Raw genomic sequence first — 23,636 nt, forward strand, 5'->3', positions numbered from 1 at the left:
AGGGTTTGGGGTAAGGTTAGGCATCAGAAGGGGGGTGGTCTGTCGGTAGGGTGTTGTTTAGGGTAAGGAATCGGGGGGGCCCTTTAAGGTTAGGAATTGGGAGAGGGAGAGCTCTATCTTAGAATAGAGCTAGGTTTAGGCTATGTTTCCACTAGTATGTTGCAAATTAGTCGCGGAAACAGCGCAAATAAATTTGTACGTACATTTATGGGAATTTTAATGCAAAATCGTGGCGAATACACATTTTTCCAAATATGCATTTTTAACCCTCCTACAACCGCGTCACGCCGATGGACTTGAACGCGGTGGCAGCCCTAGGACCGAATTGGCGTCAAGTCCTGGGGCTGTGATTTGCAGGAGATCGCCAACTCTACTGCTTGAATGACAGAGCTCCGCTCTGTCATCAGTCTCCCATCGGCGCTTGCCGTTAGGAGACTGTTAGACGTCTATTTACATTGTACAGCGATGCGATCTACAGTGACATGGCTGTCCCCCTGGGAGGCAGGAGAATGATCGGCTTTCATAGGCTGATGCCTATGTCAGCCGATCATGCTGATTGGCTGGTAGTGGGAGGGAGGGATAAAAAAAAAAAAATAGGCATATTTATTGAAAAAATAAACAAAAAATATTTATAAAAAAATAAACATCCTGGGAGCGATCACAGCCAGGCTTGGACTGAGCCACCGAAGCACCGATTTTTCCATCGGGGGGGCCTCGGCCGCCCCGCCTCCTGGGGGCCACAGTGCTGAAAAGGAGGGGGGCACAGTGCAGGAAAGGGGGAAAGTGGGCACAGAGCGGCGGGGAGAGGGGAAGCCTCCCCCCCTCCCTCAACTAGGGCCCCCCTTCCACTCTCCCCCCCCCCCCTCCAGAATTGCAGCCAGCCAGCGAAACGGCTTACCGAGAGCGATAACTCTGCGTGCCGCTGGTCTGGTCTGCTGCACTGACACTGTCCAATCACGCTCTCGCAGTACTTCCTGTAAGAGCGTGATTGTGCAGTGCAGGAGACCAGACCAGCAGCGGCACGCAGAACTCTTCTCTTGGTATGTGATTCCCGCTCGCTGCCGCTGCTGGCTGCAATTTTAGGGGGGAGCGCGGAAGGGGGGGCCCTAGGTGAGGGAGGGTGGTGGAGGCTTCCCCCCCCTCACCGCCGCTCTGTGCCCACTGCCCCCCATCCAGCATGGGGGCACTGAGACCTGTCTACCTAAACTGGGGGGAGCACGGAAGGGGGGGCCCTAGGTGAGGGAGGGGGGGAGGCTTCCCCACTCCCTGCCGCTCTGTGCCCACTGCCCCCCCTTCCAGCATGGGGGCCCCCACTAACTGGGGACCTGCCTACCTAAACTGGGGACACCTATATACCTGGGTTTATCGATACTGGGGACACCTATACATGCCTACCTAAACTGGGAAATCTGCCAGCTGCCGCCAATCTGATTGCATTTTGTGGGGAAATCTGCCACCAATCTGATTGCATTTTGTGGGGATATCTGCTGCCAATCTGATTGCATTTTCTGGGGAAATGTGATTGCATTTTGTGGAGAAATCTGCCGCCAATCTGAATGCATTTTCTGGGGAAATCTTTCGCCAATCTGATTGCATTTTGTGGGGAAATCTGCCACCAATCTGATTGCATTTTATGGGGATATCTGCTGCCAATCTGATTGCGTTTTGTGGGGACATCGGTATCGGTTGAAAAGGGCGCCTGAGCTGCCTGTATGAAAAGGGCGCCGCCGTAGACATCAATGTTATTTCTGGAAATATGGGTTACAAGGTGTAGAAAAGGTTTTGATATGGGCTACACCAGGCGCCTTTTTTGTAGCCGAAGTTTATATGGGCTACACCAGGTGCCTTTTTTTTGTAGCCGAAGTTTTTATATGGGCTACAAGCGCTGGAAGCCGAATTATTTCATTCCCCCACTATCCATGGCGGCATGGAGGGGGAATAGTAATTAACACATCCCGGAGTTTTTTTGTAGCCGAAGTTTTTATGTGGGCTACACCAGGCGCCTTTTTTGTAGACGAAGTTTATATGGACTACACCAGGCGCCTTTTTTGTAGCCGAAGTTTATATGGGCTACACCAGGTGCCTTTTTGTAGCCGAAGTTTATATGGGCTACACCAGGCGCCTTTTTTGTAGCTGAAATTGGTATATATGGGCTCTACCAAGCGCCCCTTTTTACAGGCGCCCTTTTCATATAAACCCGGGGACATCTGCTGCCAATCTGATTGCATTTTGTGGGGATATCTGCTGCCGTTTAAATACTTGATGAATTATCATGAGGCATGTAACTACTTGATTAGTTTTATCTAAAATGTATCTGGTCGGACCTAATCTCTGTGAATAACACCGCTACTTATTTTGTGTTTTTTTTTTAAAGTCTGCCCATGACCCATCATGACCACGCCCATGTTCCAGTGCGTGGTGACACCCATCCATGTTCCAGTGCATGGTGACACCCATTTATTTTTGCTGCGCTTGCCGCATGTGGACATATCCCTATTGGAGACTGTCCTCAGAAGTGCTCACAATCTATTCCCTACCATAATCATGCAAAATGTCTAGAGTACATGTGTATGTGAGCCCAAAATGGGGGGGGGGGGGGGTAGGAGGAGGAGAGGGAATCGGAGGAGGGGGGGGACCAGGCTGAAACTTTCAACAGAGAGCTCTGTTGGTGGGCAGAAATGGGGGGATCACTTGTGTGCTGAGTTGTATGGCCCTGCAGCAAGACCTTAAAGCTGCAGTGGCCTAAATAGTAAAAAATAGGTTGGTCACTAGGGGGTGTAAGCCCACAGTACTCAAGTGGTTAAACATGTCCGTGCCTATGTGCTTTTTTTATTGAAATTTATGCAAACATGCTTGTGAATTTGCATGGTAAACCGCATGGCGAAAACGCAAACAAATTTCCTATTCATTACATTACATGCGAATCGCACACTATGCATGCAGCATGCAAATTCTGATGACTCTGCTGTGCAGAATTTTTCTGCACAGCCTTGCACGCAAATTCTGTTTATAGTGGAAACAGGGCCATTGAATTGACATTGTATTGTCATGCAAATCTTCATGCGGAAAATGCATGCAAATTCGCGTTAGTCAAAACGGGCCCTTAGCAATAGTAAAATATTGGTTATATTTACAGATATTTTACTGTTGGAATTAGCACTGCACAATAGTAGAATATCTGTCATTTTACCTTTATTCCACTAGCGGTTATCTCTGGTGCCCAAATTTCCCCGGTGCCAATTTTGCATATATGTCCTGAGAGCTGCCTGTGGTTTGCCCCATGCAAGTCACTTTTACATTTAGGGGGTCTGGTGGCTTAAGTTAGATGAATTTGTTTTGAATGTTATGCACTTGAATTATTTTTAATTTAGTTTTCTTTCTTGGGGTTTTTGCTTTCAAACACCGTATGCTTTTAATCTATGACATCAGCTCTTTTGGCTTAATACAGCACATGGATTCTTTTCTTGAGCAGATACTGATGTGCAAGCAAGTCATTGACAGAATTATAAATACTACCTCATGTCAAAATATTCCACATTTAAATCACTGTTGTGTTTGTGGAAGCAATTCAATTGCTATGGAGATTGTTGCCTTGAAAGCCTTAACTGGTCACTTCAGACATTGCTATACTTATATAGTCTTCCTAGTCAGAGGGAATTCATGAATTTCTTAAAGCGGACCCAAACCAAACATTTTTTTTATTCAAAATATTTAGTTGCACCACTCTGACACATACAAAGATCAATAAACACTCCTTCAATTGAAATGCAAATGTAACCGTCTGCTACTGACATGTGTAATTGTAAATTTCTGCTCCTGTTGCTCTATGCTATCAATTGAGCCGTCTCTTCTGAGCCAAATGTACTGTGCCAAACCCAATTCCGGGCATGACCCAGTCATGCTTGGCGAAATAAACTATTCCTGATTCCTTCAAGCCTATGAGCATTTCAGTGCATGCTTTTCGCCCTTCTCTTTTCATAACTAGGGTTATACAGGTGGCAGCCATTACTTCTGAGCTTAGTAGGAGGTTTTAGATCATGGATGTGTTTGTCATCACCTACCCTCCCTCACAGGGGCGTCGTCTATGTGAAATCTCACACAAGCTGAGATCACCTCCCCTGTGACATCATTAGTAGCAGACTGTGCTTTGTTTTAGTTTTTTATCTCCTCCACCAGTTTGCCGGAAAAATCCCGGCAATATGAAAGAAAGGGAGGGGTTCCTCCAATAAATGTAACATATTTTATATTTGTCATCATGCAGCTGAAAAAAAGGCTGCTATTTATCATTATAATTTAGAAAATAGATTTTATTTCTGAAATCTTGTATTTTTAATTTGGGTCCACTTTAAGCTGATCACATTTTACCAGATAACATTAAGTGATTGAATAAATTCAAACATAAGGCTCACTGGGTGAGTAACAGTAAAAATAAATTAATATTGTGTTTGCTTCAGATGTTTCATGGACGCTCCATAATAATTTGCTCTAGCAAAATGGACACTGCACTACTGCCCCATTATTGCCATTATAATTTGCCACACAGAGATATAATAACCAGCATTTTTGTTGGACATAATCATCATTGTACATGAGGATTTCCCATATATTGAAAACCACTCTTTACAACCAATAAAGTTCTTTGGAGATAACATATCATATCATCATTTTCTATAGAAAAGTCTAGTACAGTTGCATTGGACTCAAAAGGTGAGCAGATGTTTTAAAACCTGTTCCTAGGGAGGTATCTGCCCGTCTATGGACACCAGATTATCACGGCTTTCCCCTAGGTACTTCTTTTTCATATAAAATATTGTGAAGCAAGCTGTACACTTTCAGGAGGTGGGAAAAGTTTGTAAAACTGTCCATATACTGTAATGCTTCCCCTAAGTCTACTATGCTACTATGGGTCAAAGATTCAAGCAGAAATTATCTCGTTGAACAAATCTGCCAGTAATCTATTAATCTATCTAGTGATCTATTGACTCCAGAATATCTGATTAATACATTTCTGATTACTTTTTGACAGTTTATCATTTGAGGGAATGATGATGATACAATTATTCTTATGCTAGGTACACACCATATACAATATTGTGTAAGATTTTCTGTTAGATTTACCTGCCAGATAATTTCCAACATGTTGGAAATTATCTATCTAACCATCTATCTGCCTAGCAATTAGGCATTGTTCTACTCAGCAGGAGATAACCAGAAGACAATGCACCAGAGATAATGACCAGTCTCTACCAGTACTTTACAGAAAATAATCTAATTACAGAAAATCTTCCAGAAAAGTCTAACAGAAAATTGTATGGTGTGTACTAGGCATTACATAGATGGGGTAAGAGCTGGTGGTGGTTGACAACCATACAGTGCTTTGGTTCATGGAGCTAAATGGTCATAGTAGTGGCAGTGATTACATTTATTTGTGTAATGCTGATAATGATCACTGCTTTATGTGCTTTGAATAGTGTTTATTCCTCTCCTGCTTACACCTCTATGACACTGCAGACATCCCAGCAGGTTTTGGTAATTTCCGATCATTTTTCTAATCGATTTTCCAATCAGTTTTAGGCCTCTTGCACACTGCACGCGATTCCGATTCCGCTTTTCAATCAGTTTTTACATCCGATTCAGATTCCGATTTGCAGTGTGCAGGGAGCAAACTGCAAATCAGAATCTGAATCGGATGTAAAAACTGATTAAAAAGCGGAATCTGAATCGGAATCGCATGCAGTGTGCAAGAGGCCTTATACAAAATCTATCAGAAAATTAATTGGAAATCAGATCAGACATGTTGGAACTTATCGATTCAACCCGAAATATGAGCAGGATAACACTAATTGTATATTTATGTACAAAACAAGAATATATATATATGCCCAAAGACTCCTTAGTTTTACGTACTAGCGTAAGCCCAGATTCAAACCCAGAAAGGCTCAAACCCTACATCAAAGACAACCCCCTTAACCAGTACGCTATCCAGCTGCCCCCTTGTGCTATTGCCTTTGTAGAAATACCCATCAGCCTACTTTAAGGGCCTGTTCTCGCTTGAGCGCTAAGCAGGTGATTCCCGCTAATTGCCGAAATGCTATCGCTTTTTAAAGCGCTACCGAAATATTAACCTATTGCAGTGATCGAGGGTGTTTAGTGATTAGCGGCAATCGCAAAACGTGCTCCCTGTAGCATTTTGCAATGATTCAGGAGAGATAGCGATACAGTGCTCATAAAAGCGCTGATAGCGATCGATCTGAATCGCCGGAGTATACAGTAATTTTACCACGCTAATCGTGGTAAAATCACCCGTGCAAAACGGTAGCACTAAGCACTACCATTTTGCGCTTTTAAGTGTGAATGGGCTCTAAGCCACAATGTACCAGCACATACACTTGTGTCTAAGCCATTGTGCTCATCCCTTTAATTGCTGACACATATGAATTACACAGGTCTTGTGGCTAGTAATGCTAGGTACACACCATACAATTTTCTGGCAGATTTACCTGCCAGATCTATTTTTTTCAAACATGTCCAAACTGAATTTTGATAGATTTTTTTTTTTTTCGATTTTCTGATCGATTTCTATAAAAGTGACTGTAAATCGTTCGGAAAAATTATTGGAAAATCGAAAGATCAATCGAAATTCATAGTGGACATGTTAGAAATAATAGATCTGGTGGGTAAATCAGCCAGAAAATTGTATGGTGTGTACCTAGCATTAGATGCAGTTTAGGCACTGATCATGTGTAAGTAGCCTCAGAACATGCATAACTTAGATGTGTCAGTATTTAAAGCAGGTATATCAAACCGGTCCTACGAGGGCCGAGATCCTCACACATTTTTGATACAGCTCAAATGAATTGATGGGTCTGAATCAGGAAAGGTGTGGTCCATCAGGTAGAACACATTGCTCTCTCAGTCCATCCTAAACACTGGCATGGATCTGGCCCTCCAGGCCTGGAGTTCGACATGTGTGATTTAAAGGAATGATTATTTGGTAACCCAAGTGCATATGTACTTTGCATCTTTTTTTTTATTCCATTCTAGGTTGACACCATTTGTCATGTGTCAGTGATTGATATTTGTACTTTCTTTTAGCCTGTACGGTGGCATATAGACCTTCAACCCTGGGCTGGTCCTTCTCACTCACTTAGTGAGGAAGCAACAAGATTTCTTCATTACATCACAAAGTCACAGGTCAGTAAAAAATTGTGAAATGGCCAATAGTAACCGTATTGCATGTGATCATTTTTAAAAGTACAGGCTGATTTTCTTTTTTTGCAGTGGGTGTTCACGGCTGGTGGGTAAAACAGAGTGATGAAAAGGCTAAAGGCAGTGGAGTTGCTGCTTGCGATAATCATTAGGGATTGCATTGCTCAGAAGAACTCATGGAGAAGGATGTAACCAGTTTGATCAGCTGATATATTTGTAAGGCTCTGATTTGCTGGTCATGATCATGCGTTAAACCTGGAAGTCATCACAGCAAATCGTAACCTTACAAATCTATCAGCTGATCACATGCTTCTCCGTGAGTTCTCCTAAGCATTGCCATCCCTATTAATCATATGAATGATTTTCTGTAATGTAGTAACAGTATGTTGGTTCATCACACACTCACAATGTTGTTGACTCTTCATTTTCAGAAATTATTCTCACATGTATATTTGGGGTTTGTTTTGGCTTTAAAGGAAACCAGAGAGGAATAATTAAAAGTTATTTATACATACCTGGGGCTTCCCGCAGCTGCAGAAACCCTAATCTCTCCCACGCCGAGGTCCTCAGCTTCCTCCATTCGCCGGTGTGGGTCCCGTCCTTCCAGGGGACGTGGCCAGCCTACGCCAGTGAAGTGCGCTGTTTGCGTATCTCTCCAGCAGCCACTGGAGAGGTACGCAAGGAGCGCACTTCAGCTACGATCGACTGGCTAGTCGGGCTGAAGTGACGGGACCCGCACCAGCGAATGGAGGAAGCTGAGGACCGCAGCGTGGGAGCGATTAGGGTTTCTGCAGCTGCGGGAAGCATTAGGTATGTATAAATAACTTTTAATTATTCCTCTCTGGTTCTCTTTAAAATGTAATTTTGACTCAAGAAGTTGTTACAAAAATCTGAACATTCCTGCTACCATTCTGTGTATTGGGATCTGTTAAGAACTATATTATCCTTTACCCAGATTGTGTGTTCTCAATTGGTGACAAATGGATTGACAAAGGAATCTGTGGAGAATGGGAAGCCATGGACAGTCTGCCTGGATGATAGATTCAGCTTGGCACATCAGATAAGAAATCAGCAATGCCGCATGTATTCATTGGGGTAATGTTTCTGTTTTATCACCTACATTTCCAAACATTTTTACATTAATATGAATACAGTGGAACCTTGGTTTGCAGCATAATTTGTTCTGGAAGCATGCTTGTAAACCAAAGGACTCTTATATCAAAGCAAATTTCCCCATAAGAATTAATGGGAACTCCTTTTTTCTTTTTGTGTGGCTTTAAGAAGGAACTTCAGCCTAAACAAACATACTGTCATTAAGTTACATTAGTCATATTTTAATATTATTAAAATAGATAGGTAATATAATCGGTTACCCACCCTGTTTTAAAAGAACAGGCAAATGTTTGTGATTTCATGGGGGCAGCCATCATTTTCATGGGGGCAGCCATCTTTGCGGTTAAAAGGAGGTGACAGGGAGCATGAGACACAGTTATTATTATTATTATTATTATTATTTTTTATTTATATAGCGCCAACATATTCCGCAGCGCTTTACAAAGCACAATAAGACGACAAGGGGAACATAGATACAACTAACAAATATACAGCAGAGTTCCAAGCAGCACAAATATTGTTACAAAAACAGTAAACATTAGGAGGATGACCCTGCCCTTGCGAGCTTACAATCTAATGGGTTCCAACTGTCCTGATCACCCATCCCAACTGTGCGCGCTAGGCTTCAAATCTCAAATTCAAAATTTAAAAGAAAAAATTTTCACCAAAACAGTAGAAGGAAAACAACATTATCAGAAATCCGATCATGCTTTGCACAGCATCAGGAGAAAAATGCAGTTTTCTTCTCTGCAGCTGAAAATGAGGCTTGGGTAAGAAAAACAAAGTTCTGATGCTGTGAAACTGTTAAAGAAACACCAGGCCTTTTCAGTGCTGCTGAGTAGATTTTTAGTCTGGAGGTTCACTTTAACCAATGACAGTTGCTTTTACCTACTTTTGAGGTTTTCATGGAAACATGACATTGAGTAGTCACTACACTCAGATTAAAGCGTATCTGAGATGAAAAGAAAAACATTTTAAAACATACCTGGGGCTTCCTCCAGCCCTCTCCAGTCTGATCGCTCCCTCGGTGCTGTCCTCCGCCTCCTCAATCATCCGTAAGGGGTCCCGGTATTTTCGGCCAGTTGGTGCATGCACAGTGTGGCTTTGCATGCTCCCCCGTCTTGCTCACACGATCAGGAGAGTTCTGCTCCTGCGCAGAACTACTGGTGATGGAAGCGTGATGGGGTGGGCGTGCTGGCTGGGCTGCGCATGCGCAGTAAGCCTTGACTGGCCAAGATACCAGGAGCCCTTACGGAGGATACAGATGATGGAAGACAGTGCCAAGGAAGCGATCAGGCCCAGGGGACTGGAGGAAGCCCCAGGTATGTATGAATTTTTGTTTTCTATTCATCTCAGGGTCCCTTTAAGTACAAACCTGCAACCGTCAGAGCAAAACCATCAGCTTAGTTGTGATGACAGGACGCATGTATATGTTCTATGCTTGTATATCAAGATGTTGCTTGCTTATCAAGTTAAAATTTCATAAACATTTTTGTTTGTCTTGCAAAGTGCTCTCAGAGCAAGTTACCTGCAATCCAAGGTTTTACTGTACAGTAATTATGTAACCTGCAGATCAGTTGTACTCTCTTTGCTCTATTCAGAAGGGTTTACGCCTTCCTACTACTGACTTTGCAGCACTGAGATCTGGATGTTTGTTTCCAATGAGCTAGGCTTGGAGGAAGATTAATATTTAGCTGCATATGGACTATACCACTTTATAGGACATGGGTGTGGTATTTAGCACCAGGAAGCTTACGCTGGGTTTGGTAGGGAAATCTGTATTTAACATAGGAGTACAGATTACCTTAGATTTGTGAGGGTTATTGTATACTGCAACAGAGTGGCATTGGGGGAGATGAGAGATGATAAAGATTACATTAGGTGTGAGACTGGGCAGAGTAATATTTAGCATCAGTTGCAAATGCTTAGTTTGGACAGGAAATGGTGCCTAAACAGGGAAAGTAAACTGAGAGGGATATGGATGTTCCTTTTAAACAATACCAATTGCTCGGCAGTCCTGTTGATCTCTTTGGCTGCAGTAGTGGTTGAATCACACACCTGAAACAAGCATGCAGCTAATCCAGTCTGACTTCGGTCAGAGCACCTGATCTGCATGCTTGTTCAGGGGCTGTGGCTAAAAGTATTAGAGACACAGGATCAGCAGAAGTCAGGCAACTGGTATTATTTTAAAAGGAAAAATCTATATGCTTCTCAGTTTAGCTTCCCTTTAAGACATGATTGGGAGAGGAGAGTGGGAGCTACGTATCCTAGAATTTTTACTAGTGGTAGGAAGTTATGTTAACTTTTTGAGAGAGGGATTCATTTTAGCACCAGGAAAATCAGGGTTGTGGAGTCAGTACAACAATCGTCCGACTCCTCAGTTTATGATTCCTCTGACTCCGACTCCTCGACTCCTCTAATTTACATATAACAATCTTGTTGATAGAAAGTATGTAACATAAAAGGCATTTCATCACTGCCAAAGCTTAAGAATTTTAGAGCTATATTAAGGTGGCATCTGCTTTGGGAAGAAAACAAAGCTCCTGGACAGGAAGCTGACACTCTACCCTGTCGGCCATCCCAGTCTGTCATTGCCAAAGTGAATTCCCTGGCATGTCGTCTGTATTATTATATTCACCGGAGCCCCTTGCCAGCCGGGCTTTAGGCGTGTAGCCCTGCCACTTTACAGAAAAAGCCATTTTCTATATCTGATGACGAAAAGTCCAGGGCCATTTTCTGCAAGGGGACAGGGCTATGCACTGGATCCAGCTGATATGGGCTTCCAGTGAATCTTCGTAAACAGACAATGTTTTGGGGCATTCTGACTTTTTTTAGCATTAACATAACTCTGTGTTTTGTATGTACACCAGAGATGCACTTTAACTAAACTTAGGATATAGCTGTAGAGTAGCTGTTCAATTGAAATCAAAACTGGTCCTTAGTAACAGGATGCAGACAGGACTCAACTTACAGTCAAGGAAGATCGATCAGGCCCAATGCAATCTAACTGTGGGTACAGTACTCTGCAGGAGAATGAAGGGACTCTTCCTCTACTACACATTCTTCATGCACAACCTGAACTAGGTTTATGTGTGACAGACCTGTCTCTGTATTCAACGTGCACAAGATTCTCAGTGGATTCACAACAGCCCTGCAGGGAGTGCAAATGTAGAGTATACTTCTACTGTGTAACTTAATTTGTAGTCACCAAATCCAAATTTAATAACAAATCAAATTAATCGATTTTATGAGCAAAGGGAGTTTAAAAATCATGTAGAATTCATACAGGAGCTAACAATAGTTAACACTTAAATGCACTTGTTTAAACAAATTACAGCTCATATAAAATGATTACGCTTTTGTAATGTACTAAAATACATACAGTGGGTTGCAAAAGTATTTGGCCCCCTTGAAGTTTCCCACATTTCGTCACATTACTGCCACAAACATGCATCAGTTTTATTGGAATTCCACGTAAAAGATCAATACAAAGTGGTGTACATGTGAGAAGTGGATCGAAAATCATACATCATTCCAAACATTTTTTACAAATGAATAACTGCAAAGTGGGGTGTGCGTAATTATTCAGCCCCCTGAGTCAATACTTTGTAGAACCACCTTTTGCTGCAATTACAGCTGCCAGTCTTTTAGGATATGTCTCTACCAGCTTTGCACATCTAGAGACTTAAATCCTTGCCCATTCTTCTTTGCAAAACAGCTCCAGCTCAGTCAGATTAGATGGACAGCGTTTGTGAACAGCAGTTTTCAGATCTTGCCACAGATTCTCGATTGGATTTAGATCTGGACTTTGACTGGGCCATTCTAACACATAGATATGTTTTGTTTTAAACCATTCCATTGTTACCCTGGCTTTATGTTTAGGGTCATTGTCCTGCTGGAAAGTGAACCTCCGCCCCAGTCTCAAGTCTTTTGCAGACTCCAAGAGGTTTTCTTCCAAGTTTGCCCTGTATTTGGCTCCATCCATCTTCCCATCAACTCTGACCAGCTTCCCTGTCCCTGCTGAAGAGATGCAAACCCGAGCATGATGCTGCCACCACCATATTTGACAGTGGGGATGGTGTGTTTAGAGTGATGTGCAGTGTTAGTTTTCCACCACACATAGCGTTTTGCATTTTGGCCAAAAAGTTCCATTTTGGTCTCATCTGACCAGAGCACCTTCTTCCACATGGTTGCTGTGTCCCCCACATGGCTTGTGGCAAATTGCAAACGGGACTTCTTATGCTTTCTGTTAATGCCTTTCTTCTTGCCACTCTTTCATAAAGGCCAACTTTGTACAGTGCATGACTAATAGTTGTCCTATGGACAGAGTCTCCCACCTGAGCTGTAGATCTCTGCAGCTCGTCCAGAGTCACCATGGGCCTCTTGACTGCATTTCTGATCAGCGCTCTCCTTGTTCGGCTTGTGAGTTTAGGTGGACAGCCTTGTCTTAGTAGGTATACAGTTGTGCCATACTCCTTCCATTTCTGAATGATCGCTTGAACAGTGCTCCGTGGGATGTTCAAGGCTTTGGAAATCTTTTTGTAGCCTAAGCCTGCTTCAAATTTCTCAATAACTTGATCTCTGACCTGCTTGTGTGTTCTTTGGACTTTACGGTGTTGTTGCTCCCAATATTCTCTTAGACAACCTCTGAGGCCCTCACAGAGCAGCTGTATTTGTACTGACATTAGATTGCACACAGGTGCATGCTATTTAGTCATTAGCACTCATCAGGCAATGTCTATAGGCAACTGACTGCACTCAGATCAAAGGGGGCCGAATAATTATGCACACACCACTTTGCAGTTATTTATTTGTAAAAAATGTTTGCTATCATGTATGATTTTCGTTCCACTTCTCACATGTACACCACTTTGTGTTGGTCTTTCATGTGGAATTCCAATAAAATTGATTCAAGTTTGTGGCAGTAATATGACAAAATGTGGAAAACTTCAAGGGGGCCGAATACTTTTGCAACCCACTGTATTAAAATGATATATGAATGCCAGTTTGTATGATAGCTCACCTTGATGTTGCAGTAGTTACTAAGGAAGGTAAGTGAGATGCAAATAATTTTGAGCTGATGCAGGATTATGCAAATTGTGTATAAAAATGTATGCAGCTTGAAAATTGGCCAATCAACTCCTGCAAAGGTGGAATTTGGTTAATTTTCAACTAGTTTTTTGATTGGTTTGTTATTTCATTTTTGTGGACTAAGCACTGCTGTTAATGTATGTACAAGTTCTGTATGAGGACTGTTATCTGAGAAATAGAAATGTTATCTTTTTTTTTTCTTTTAATTACAGTTTAGATATACAACTCTGACTCCAGGTACCCAAAAATTGCTCCTAAATTATGACTCCACACCCCTGGAAGAAATTAACTACTATAACCGCACGGACATCAGTCTCACGTCCGTGGCTGTTGTGGCTACAGCCGCAGGGAGGTGAGACTCACGTCTGTGTAGTTCAAGGGGCTGCGCGTGCGATCGTGCGGAAGCTCGCGATCGCGATAGTCACGGAGGCAGGGGGATTGGTGGCAGTGGACAGAAGTTCCCTGAGCCAATCCTTGTATGTCCGGCGAGAATGATCACTGTTTTTGTTCAGAAACAGTGATCATTCTCAAATGGTGCCGCCACGCTCCCTCCCGTTCGCTCGTTTCCACCTCCCCCGCCAGCGATCATTAGATTAATGAATGGGAACTTAGTTCCCATTCATCTGCCCTCAGAGGTCCCCGTGATCGCCGCATCAATGAGATGCCTGCGTCCCTTCCGATTTTAACAGCCACGCATTACTTGCTATTTGTGTACTTATTGTACGCAATAGGAAATAATGCGCGAGGACATCTTGTGGCCAAATGGTAAAATGACATCTACAAACTTTAGGGACTAAATTTTTTTAAATATGTTTGTCAAGAGGGTATATTATTAATAAATGATGTGCTTGAAATTAGTGATGGATGTTATTATTTCCAAATAAAATATTGTCACCATACATTGTACTGGGATATAATTTAAAAGTTGCAAGAACTAGGACAAATGGGCAAATATTTTTTTTTCTTATTTTTTCCCGTTAAAATGCATTTACAAGTAAAAAATAATACTTAGCATAATGTACTACCCAAAAAAAGCCTAATTGGTGGCAAAAAAACAAGGTATATATCATTTTGTTGTGATAAATAGTGATAATAGTAATAATTTCTCTCATCCATAAGGTGAAAATAAACCTTCGGGCTGAAGTGGCTAAACTAGGTTCAGATGATTTAAACTTGAATTATCAGGATGCGAAAACTCAGCTGCAGAAAATCATATTGACGGCTTACACAGAAAACGCACTGTGTCAAACTGTCAGATCATAAATGACCAGGAGGCAATTTACATAAACACCAGTAATTTAGCCATTACGGGTGTACGGCCCTGCGTGCCCACATGCTGGCACGACCGCAGCCGCCCCTGCATGCTCTCACAGCCACGGTCCTGCACAGTCACACTACCCCAAGTGGCACACTTCCACACAGACACCTGTAATTTTACCAGGTAACATATTTTCAAGCGTTACAGAGGCAGTTACAGCTGTCTTCATCTGTGCATTGCTGTGTCTGCAGACTGCACTGACTATTCAGCTTGTTACCTTTACTTCTATTTTTATGTATTTATTTTGGTATATTGCACCAGCCTCTTGTACATACTTGTACTCTTATTAGTAGTAGTAAAGTAGTTTACCCAGCAGTGATGCAAGAGGCGCCAAGGCCATGCCTGAAAAATGTGCCCGCTGTTTAAAGCTTGCTTTTTTCTTGGTAGTGTAATGTTAGCATGTCACAGATTTGTTTTTCATCCCTTTTAGCGTGTCCCATTCTATGCTTCCCTTACCTTGATATAAAATCTCAATACCGCTGGTAAGATTTATGGTTTATGAAGATTGAAGCTCAGCTATCACACCACAGATTTGTTACCTGACTGTGCATCTATTTTTCTGAACCACACTGGTACAGCACTTTTCATGCCTGCTTTTTACTTTACACGTTTGATTTTGTCTTGTCGCTAGAAAAGTCTTTCAGCAGTAAAATGCATTTATTTTTCACAATTGAATCATAGATTCAAAGACTGAGGGATTACTAACCTTCTATGCTGTCATCATTAATGCCTCTTCTGTCTTTTTCATTTCTATATTCTGCCTGTTTTTTTTTCAATACGGATCAGTTGACAGGGACAACAGTTTGGCAGTAATTTTACCACCATTTAATTGCTGCCTATAACCACCATGCTTACAAGTGGTTGGTCCAAGTGTTTGTACATTCTTCTTCCTATGATATTTAACTAGTTGTTATCAGGTGTTCTATCATTATACCTTGCAGGGTGCTCTGGTGAAGACCCATGGCTACTCAGACTCCACACCTTGTGAGAGCCCCCGTCTGCCTTTGACTGGGTGAACAGGGTCTGCTGTTGAACTCTTTATAACAAATATTTATTTTAAAAAGGTTCTTTATTTCTCTTGACCCACAGTGAGTATGTTCTCTGAAGTTTAGAGCAGGGCTCTAATACTACCAACAGTGCAAGTTTTGTGGAAATCCACAGAGGTAGTTAATGAGCTCTGCTGAGGCACTAATTACCTCACCTGTTAATGTTTGTGGTTTTCTGCAAAAGCCGTGATTTAGAAGGCTAAAGATGAATGTCCTCACTGGGGCTCCAACAGGAGGCTTGCGGCTGGGATCCAATGGGCTCTTTGGAAAGATGTTCATGATGAGTTATCTGAGAAGAGGTAAAGATTTCTCATGGGAAAGGTGGTAGTGAAGTTCAATTCTGGTTTCAAGTTCCACTTTAAAGGATACATCCGAGCAAAAAGAAAAATTTTTTTTTACTTACCTGAGGCTTCCTCCAGCCCCTGGCAGCCTATCTGTCCCTCGTCACAGCTGCAGTGTCCCCGCATCCCCTCCGTTATAGGCTGTCGTGGTAGTAGGGAGGAGAAAAAGGGTACTAGTTTGAATGTAGTGACCATGGCACTTCTTTAAAATGTAAATATACTTTTTTGTACATTACAAGCAATATTTCCATTGTATGCACAATGTGGCAGCAGACTTAAAGAGGAACTCCAGTGAAAATAATGTAATAAAAAAAAGTGCTTCATTTTTACAATAATTATGTATAAATGATTTAGTCAGTGTTTGCCCATTGTAAAATCTTTCCTCTCCCTGATTTACATTCTGACATTTATCACATGGTGACATGTGATGTCAGTGGAAGGAGATGCTGCTTCCTTTTTTGGCAGTTGTAAACAGCTGTTATTTCCTACAATGCAACAAGGCTCCCACAGTGTGATGTCAGTACCTCAGTGCTGTGAGGCACTGACATCAATTGTGGGAGGAGTTTCACCACAAAATCAGCCATACAGAGCCCCCTGATGATCAGTTTAATGAATAGATTTCTCATGGGAAAGGGGTAATCAGTTACTGATTGGGATGAAGTTCAATTCCCGGTCACGGTTTCTCTTTAAGCTCTGTGCACACGCTCCGTCACCAACGTAAAAAAAATGAGTGATCCTTTATAGTTAGTGATGCATGAACAATGCCGAAGCACAGTTGGATTAAATGATGGTACCCTGAAGTGCATGAGTAGTTTGAATGGACTGATAATTTACCATGGGTACAAACGATTAACACCAATTATCTTTTGAACCAATCTGAAATGGTGGAAAGGGGGTGGCCTGTATTCAGCTTCCCTTAAGACAATTGAAGTCTAAATGCTACAAGGGTTCTGTTCCCTCTACCCCACATAAGAGAATGCTGGTTTGCATACATGCCACCACCATAACCCAACATGTTTCACCCCATATACTTTGGGGCTTCATCAGGGGGCATTACGAAAGTGCAGCAGAGCAAAAGTCCTCAAGGTACTCTGAATGCAGTCGCCACTCCCACCCCAATTACACCATTTCGGATCGGTTCAGAAGATAATTGGTGTTAGTCGTTCGTACCCATGATATCAAATATTAGTCCATTCAAACTACTCATGCACGCCAAATTTTTCACTCCAGTGTCTTAATTTTTGCACTTCCGCTAACAATCTGATAGGTAAACTGTTGTTGTACCATCATTTTATCCAACCGTGCTCTGTACGCAGCACTCACCCCACCTTAAAGAGTATCTACAGTAAAAATTACAGTTTGCTTTAAACCTAATAAATTGCCAAGATATATAAACTCACACATGATAAAGTGTGATTTTCTCAAGCCTAGGGTCCGTATTCCACATATGGTCTTGAAATCCCCGCCCCAGTGTGAAATTAGGCCCAGGGCATTTTTTTCTTTCTAAATCATAGGTGCAAAGGATGCTGGGGGATTAATGCCATAACTCCACCCCTCATGTCCATGTGATCTAATCTACGCAGACAGACAGACATCTGAAATAAGAATTATAGCAAACAGACATAAGACAGGATGCTGCAGTTTTCCTGTCTTTTCTCTGTACTACAGTTTGTGAAAAGAGAAGTAATTTGATCTAGGCGGGCAGACCGCAGGGGAGGGAGGGGCAGGGGAGTTAACCAGGCTGAAGAGGTGTGCACAATGCTTTCAGCTTCAGGAAGAATATGGAAGTGCTACTTACAAATGTGAGTCTGTTCTATCCAATATGATGTACCAGATGTAAACTTTATATGTTCATCTAACTGTACACAGTGCCTAGATTACATATATGTATTGCCATACAGACCTTTTTTTGGCTGGAGGTGGTCTTTAATAATACTTACGTATTATGCCGTCCAGGCAGTTATCAGGAAAAGTGTATACCGTACATTGTTTCAATCTCTTCAGCGTCAGCAAGTGTATACAGTGTATATTTCAATCCCTTCAGCATCAATGTCTCAGATTACAGCCTGGAATCTCTTTTAATGGAGGTGCTGTGGCTGTGCAGAATGAACACATTTACTTACATATTTAAATAACTAAACTACCAGGAAAAAAATTGTTTAGTAAAACTAGTAACCCTTTACTTCTCCCCCTCCTTAACCCCTACCCTAACCCTTAACTTCCCTCCAACCTCCTCCCTTCCCCTTCTTAACTCCTAACCTTAACCTCCCTCCTCCTTAACCTAACCCTCAACCTCCCCCCTAAACTCCTAACCTTAACTCCTAACCCTGCACCCCTAACCTTAACCTCCCCCTCCTTAAGCCTAACTCTTCACCTCCCCCTCAACTCCTAACCTTAACCCTTAACCTCCTCCCTCCTTAACCCCTAACCTTAATCTCCCCCTCCTTAACCCTAACCCTTCACCTCCCCCTCTTAACTCCTAACCCTAATCCTTATCCTCATCTTCTTAACCCCTAACCGTAACCTCTTTGTCCCCCTCCTTAATGCCTAACCTTAACCCTAACCTTTAAGCCCCCCTCCTTAAAGAGACATTGAAGCCAAATTTTTTCCATTAACCCTCCAGGACAGGTATACATCGAGATCCGGTCCCTCCCAGGAAACAGGAAACATCCACAAGCCTCTCTATAAATTAAAAGATTTGTCAGGTGCTCGGCAGTATAGATGTTTCCTGTTCCAGGAACAGGTCTCTCTGTACAGCGCTGCATGTCCTGGAGAGCCTGGGTGGCTAAGGGCTGTTGGCGCTGCGGGTGCAGATGGATACATTAGGCTATGGATCTCCTATGTGCCCGCTTACCTCTCCATAAGCATAGTTGTGTCCGGGGGAGAGAAGGCTGCATATGGTGGTTCTTCGTATGGCAGGCGCCGCCGACTGGAAATGCGGGGAGTGCGCTGTGAGGAGGCGGAGGCCGGAGTACGCAGCGTGCCAGCATCCAAGATGGCGGACGGAGTGTTTCCGCTTCCGGATGACGCATTTCCGCCCGCTCGGTAGAAGAACTGGTGGCGTCCTCCGCGTCTCTGCACTCGTGCAGGACGCAATATGGATTCAGCAGCGGGATCAGGAGCAGGTCAACCGGCCACTCAGGATGATCCCAGAGGGCAGGAGCCGAGGCAGGATACCAACAAGGTATCGTTTTTAAAACACAAAAAAACAGTTGTTTATGTGTTGACTGTAGATGAGATGGCTCAATGCTGGGGCTGCTGATGGGGAGGATGATTGATGATACAACTTGGCATATAAAGTTTTGTATCATTTCTTGTGTATAATATACCCCGATTTTTGTATAGTAGGTTACAAAAGTTGTTTTGGTATGTTTTATTTCAGAATCCTGCAGCTTCTGTGACTGCTTCTACTACATCTACCAATACTACTACGGCTACAGAAGCATCAGAAGCTGTTAGGCCTAAGAAACGCTGTCCCTCTTGTAACATAAAACTGCCAGTGCCTTGGAATAAATTACTTTGTCAGTCATGTGCTACAAGAGTTCTAAACGAAGAATCAGCGGTAGCTTATAAGGATTTTCTTAAAATGGTCCGTAAAGAAATGACGGAATCTATGAAAGTCTTTAGGGAATCTATGGCTGCACAATCATCGGTTAATCAACCGCCAGTTGTAATTGCTCATGTACCTGGTACCTCGGGAACTGTATTTCCAACCGTTCCTGTTGCACAATCGGTGATACAGCAACCTATTATTGTGGACCAGCCTTCTGGGGCATTAAATCCAAGTTTACATTCGGCACAGATTTCACAAATTATAGATCAAACACAAATAGCCGGAATTAACAATCCCAGTGAAAAATCAGCTGATAATGTAATACCAACTGCAAAGCATGGGAAAGCTACAGCTAAAACAGATCGACCTATTTTATCGGATTCTGAACCAGAAGAATACTCAGAAGAAATTTCTGAGTGTGATTCTGAAGATGAACTTTCAGACAAGGACCAGGATAAACTGTCTAAGTTTAGGTTTTCAGCCAATGAAACTGATGAGCTTTTAAAAGCAATTTATGATTCATTAGGTTTAAATGAGGATTCCCCGACATCTCTATCTACTCACGACGCATTGTATGCGGGTATGGAGGGATCTAAACCAATGGTTTTTCCGGTCCATACTTCAACAAAACAGTTAATTGATAGTCAGTGGAAAAACCCTGATAGAAAAGTTTTTTTATCTAGAGGATTTAAACGAAGATTCCCTTTTGCAGAGGATGATTGCAGACAATGGGATAAATGTCCTAAACTAGATGCAGCTTTTTCTCAGGTACAGAAAGAAAACGAGTTATCTTTTGAAGACCTGGGGTTTTTAAAAGATCCTTCGGATAAAAAGGCAGAATTTGCGTTAAAAAAGACGTGGTCAGCAATATGTGCGAATTTTCGCCCTGCTGCGGCTACTACTTGTGTAGGACGTACGCTAGACTTATGGATGCATCAAGTGATGCGTCATATTAAGATGGGGTCCAGCAAAGAAATAATTCTTAACTCATTTACGGTAATGTTCAAAGCAATTAATTTTATTATTGACGCTGCAACAGTCCATTCGCCTTACGGCCAGGGCCGCAGCTTTATCCAATGTTGCTAGACGGAATATTTGGATTAAGACCTGGGAGGGTAGTAATATATCCAAAAATAAATTATGTACTATACCTTTTGCAGGTGACCTGTTATTTGGCCCTCAATTAGATGAAATATTGGAAAGGTCTTCAGATAATAAAAAAGGTTTTCCCAAAAAGAGGCAATTTAGACAAGGGAAGAAGTTTTTTCGTAAAAACCGACAGGAAAATAAACCTAAACCTCAGGCTAGACGCAAACCCTGGTCATTTTCCCGAGAGCAAAACAAACCAAACGCCCTGTTTGGTAGCACTGAGTCTTCCGCAAGGAAGCAGCAGTGACGACGAGCCACCCGTGGGAGGAAGGTTGGGCCTATTCCTACCACATTGGCAAAAATTTGCAACCAGCCCATTCATTCTGAATCTAGTCCAGTCGGGATACCATATTGTGTTTCAGCAAAAACCACCGACAAGATTTGTGATTACAAAAGGACTACACTCAACAGAGGAACAGACAGCGATAAGTTCCATTCTGCAGGACATGTTGCAAAGAAACGTAGTTACTTTGGTGCCAATCTTGGAGCAGGGGAGAGGATTTTACTCGACAATTTTCTTGGTGAAAAAGCCGTCGGGAAAATTCCGTCTCATCCTGAATCTCAAACCCTTGAACCCATTCATAAAACATCAGAAGTTCAGAATGGAGTCGATTTTTTCCCTCAGAAATCTGTTGACTGCCAATTGTTTCATGGTAAGCATAGACCTCAAGGATGCATATTGGCATGTTCCGATCGAGTTAAGATCCCAGAGATTTCTCAGGTTTGCGATAAAAGAAACTACAGGAGTGACCCATTATCAATTTCGCTGCCTCCCCTTTGGCATAAAGTCAGCTCCAAGAATTTTCACCAAAGTGATTGCGGAACTAGTATCCTCCCTACACAAACAGGGGATAATGATTGTCCCCTACCTGGACGATCTTCTAATATTTGCAGAGTCAAAACAAATATTATTAGGACACAGGGAGACAGTATTAAGGGAACTGCATGCAGCAGGATGGATTGTCAGCCTAGAAAAGTCACAGCTGGAGCCGACACAGAATATAGTGTTTCTGGGATTCATTATAGATTCGATTCAACAAAAAATGTTTCTACCAGAGCAGAAAGTATTAAAAGTAGTTCACCAGGTAGAAAATTTCAGAACGTTAGAAAGAATATCTATTCGAGATGGGATGAGATTATTGGGTCTTCTGAATTCAGTAGCACCAGCAGTACAGTGGGCAATGAAGCATGCTCGATCACTGCAAACATGGATTCTAGGGAATTGGAGCAAATCAATGGAATCGTTAGATCAAGTGATACAAATTCCGAACATTGTGAAAGAAGACTTACAATGGTGGACTGTGAATCACAACCTGACTCAGGGCAAGCAGTGGGTGTTTCCGACACAACTAATAGTAACCACAGACGCAAGTTTGTCAGGATGGGGGGCTCATGTTCAGGACTTCAAGGTGCAGGGTCTATGGCAGCCTCATATGAAAGATCAGTCTTCAAATTACAGAGAGCTGATGGCGGTGAAACTAGCACTAGTGGCAACACAACATCTTGTAGAATCGAAGCATGTTCAGATAAGGACAGACAATTCTACAGTAGTGGCATATATAAATCGCCAAGGGGGAACAAGGTCTCGCAAGCTACTGTCACTCTCACTGGAGATTCTGGATTTAGCGGAGAGAAGTCTGTTGTCTCTCACAGCTATCCATCTGAAAGGCTCTTTGAATGTACTAGCAGATCTGCTCAGTCGCAAACAGTTGTCGAACATGGAATGGGAGTTGAATCACGAGGTATATCAATGGATAACAGCAATCTGGGGGACTCCTGTCATAGATTTGTTTGCCAACAGGGAAAATGCCAAATGTCAACGTTTCTTTTCCCTGAATACCAGAGACAATCCAACGGCAATAGACGCTCTTGCACAAATCTGGGATTTCGAACTAGCGTATGCTTTCCCACCTTTAAATCTGCTGCCATTAGTGCTGAGGAAGATCACAATGTCCAGAACAACAGTGATTCTCATTGCACCAAATTGGCCGAGAAGGTCATGGTATCCACTGCTTCTGAAGTTAAAGACAGTGGAACCATTACCACTTCCATATCTGGAAAGATTAGTATTAGTTCAGGGACAAATAGTGCCAGATCTGAACAAATGGAAACTAACGGCCTGGCTACTGAAGAGTTGATACTTAAAAGTTATGGGCTATCTGATAAGGTAGTGGAAACCTTAGTTAAAAGTCGGAAGAAAAATACGCGTGCTATATATTTGAAATATTGGAAAACCTTTAATCTGTGGAAGGAACAGACAGGGTTTAACTCCAATGAGATAGCTACTGTGTTAGAATTTCTCCAGAGTGGAATTGACAGGAAATTGGCCTTAAGCACGATTAAGGTTCAGATTTCAGCTCTCTCCGTTTTTTTAGACAAACAGTTGGCAGTACATCCTTTAATTATTCGTTTTGTTAAATCAGTAGAAAGGAACAGGCCGATATGTGTTAAACCCTTTCCAAAATGGGATCTGTCATTAGTTCTTAAAGCTCTTACAAAACCGCCCTTTTGTTCTTCGAAAGATATGGATTTACGTTTACTTACTTTAAAAACTATTTTTTTGGTGGCAATTACGTCCGCTAGGAGAGTAAGTGAACTAGAAGCTCTTTCCTGCGAAAAGCCGTATTGTATTTTCTATGAGGACAGAGTAGTTCTCAGAACAAGTTCCGAGTTTATTCCAAAAGTAGGAGATTTATTTTACCGTTCTCAAGAGATCATATTGCCTAGTTTCTATGCAAACCCATCAAATGATAAAGAGAAAGATAGGCATTCTCTGGATGTGAGACAAATACTGTTAGATTATTTGCAGAGAGTAC

At 42.3% G+C, this 23,636-nt stretch overlaps 1 protein-coding gene across 1 annotated transcript in view; it reads left to right on the forward strand.

Moving 5' to 3' along the window:
• METTL24 (methyltransferase like 24) overlaps positions 1-23,636 on the forward strand; it is a 97,571-nt gene that overhangs the window by 32,236 nt on the left and 41,699 nt on the right. The window contains exons 2-3 of the mRNA XM_068231280.1: positions 7,096-7,194; positions 8,165-8,304. Of these exons, the coding sequence (XP_068087381.1) occupies positions 7,096-7,194; positions 8,165-8,304 (239 nt within the window). The remainder of the gene's footprint in view (positions 1-7,095; positions 7,195-8,164; positions 8,305-23,636) is intronic.

Source organism: Hyperolius riggenbachi, chromosome 4 (genome assembly GCF_040937935.1).
Source record: "Hyperolius riggenbachi isolate aHypRig1 chromosome 4, aHypRig1.pri, whole genome shotgun sequence".
Classification (NCBI taxonomy): Eukaryota; Metazoa; Chordata; class Amphibia; order Anura; family Hyperoliidae; genus Hyperolius; species Hyperolius riggenbachi.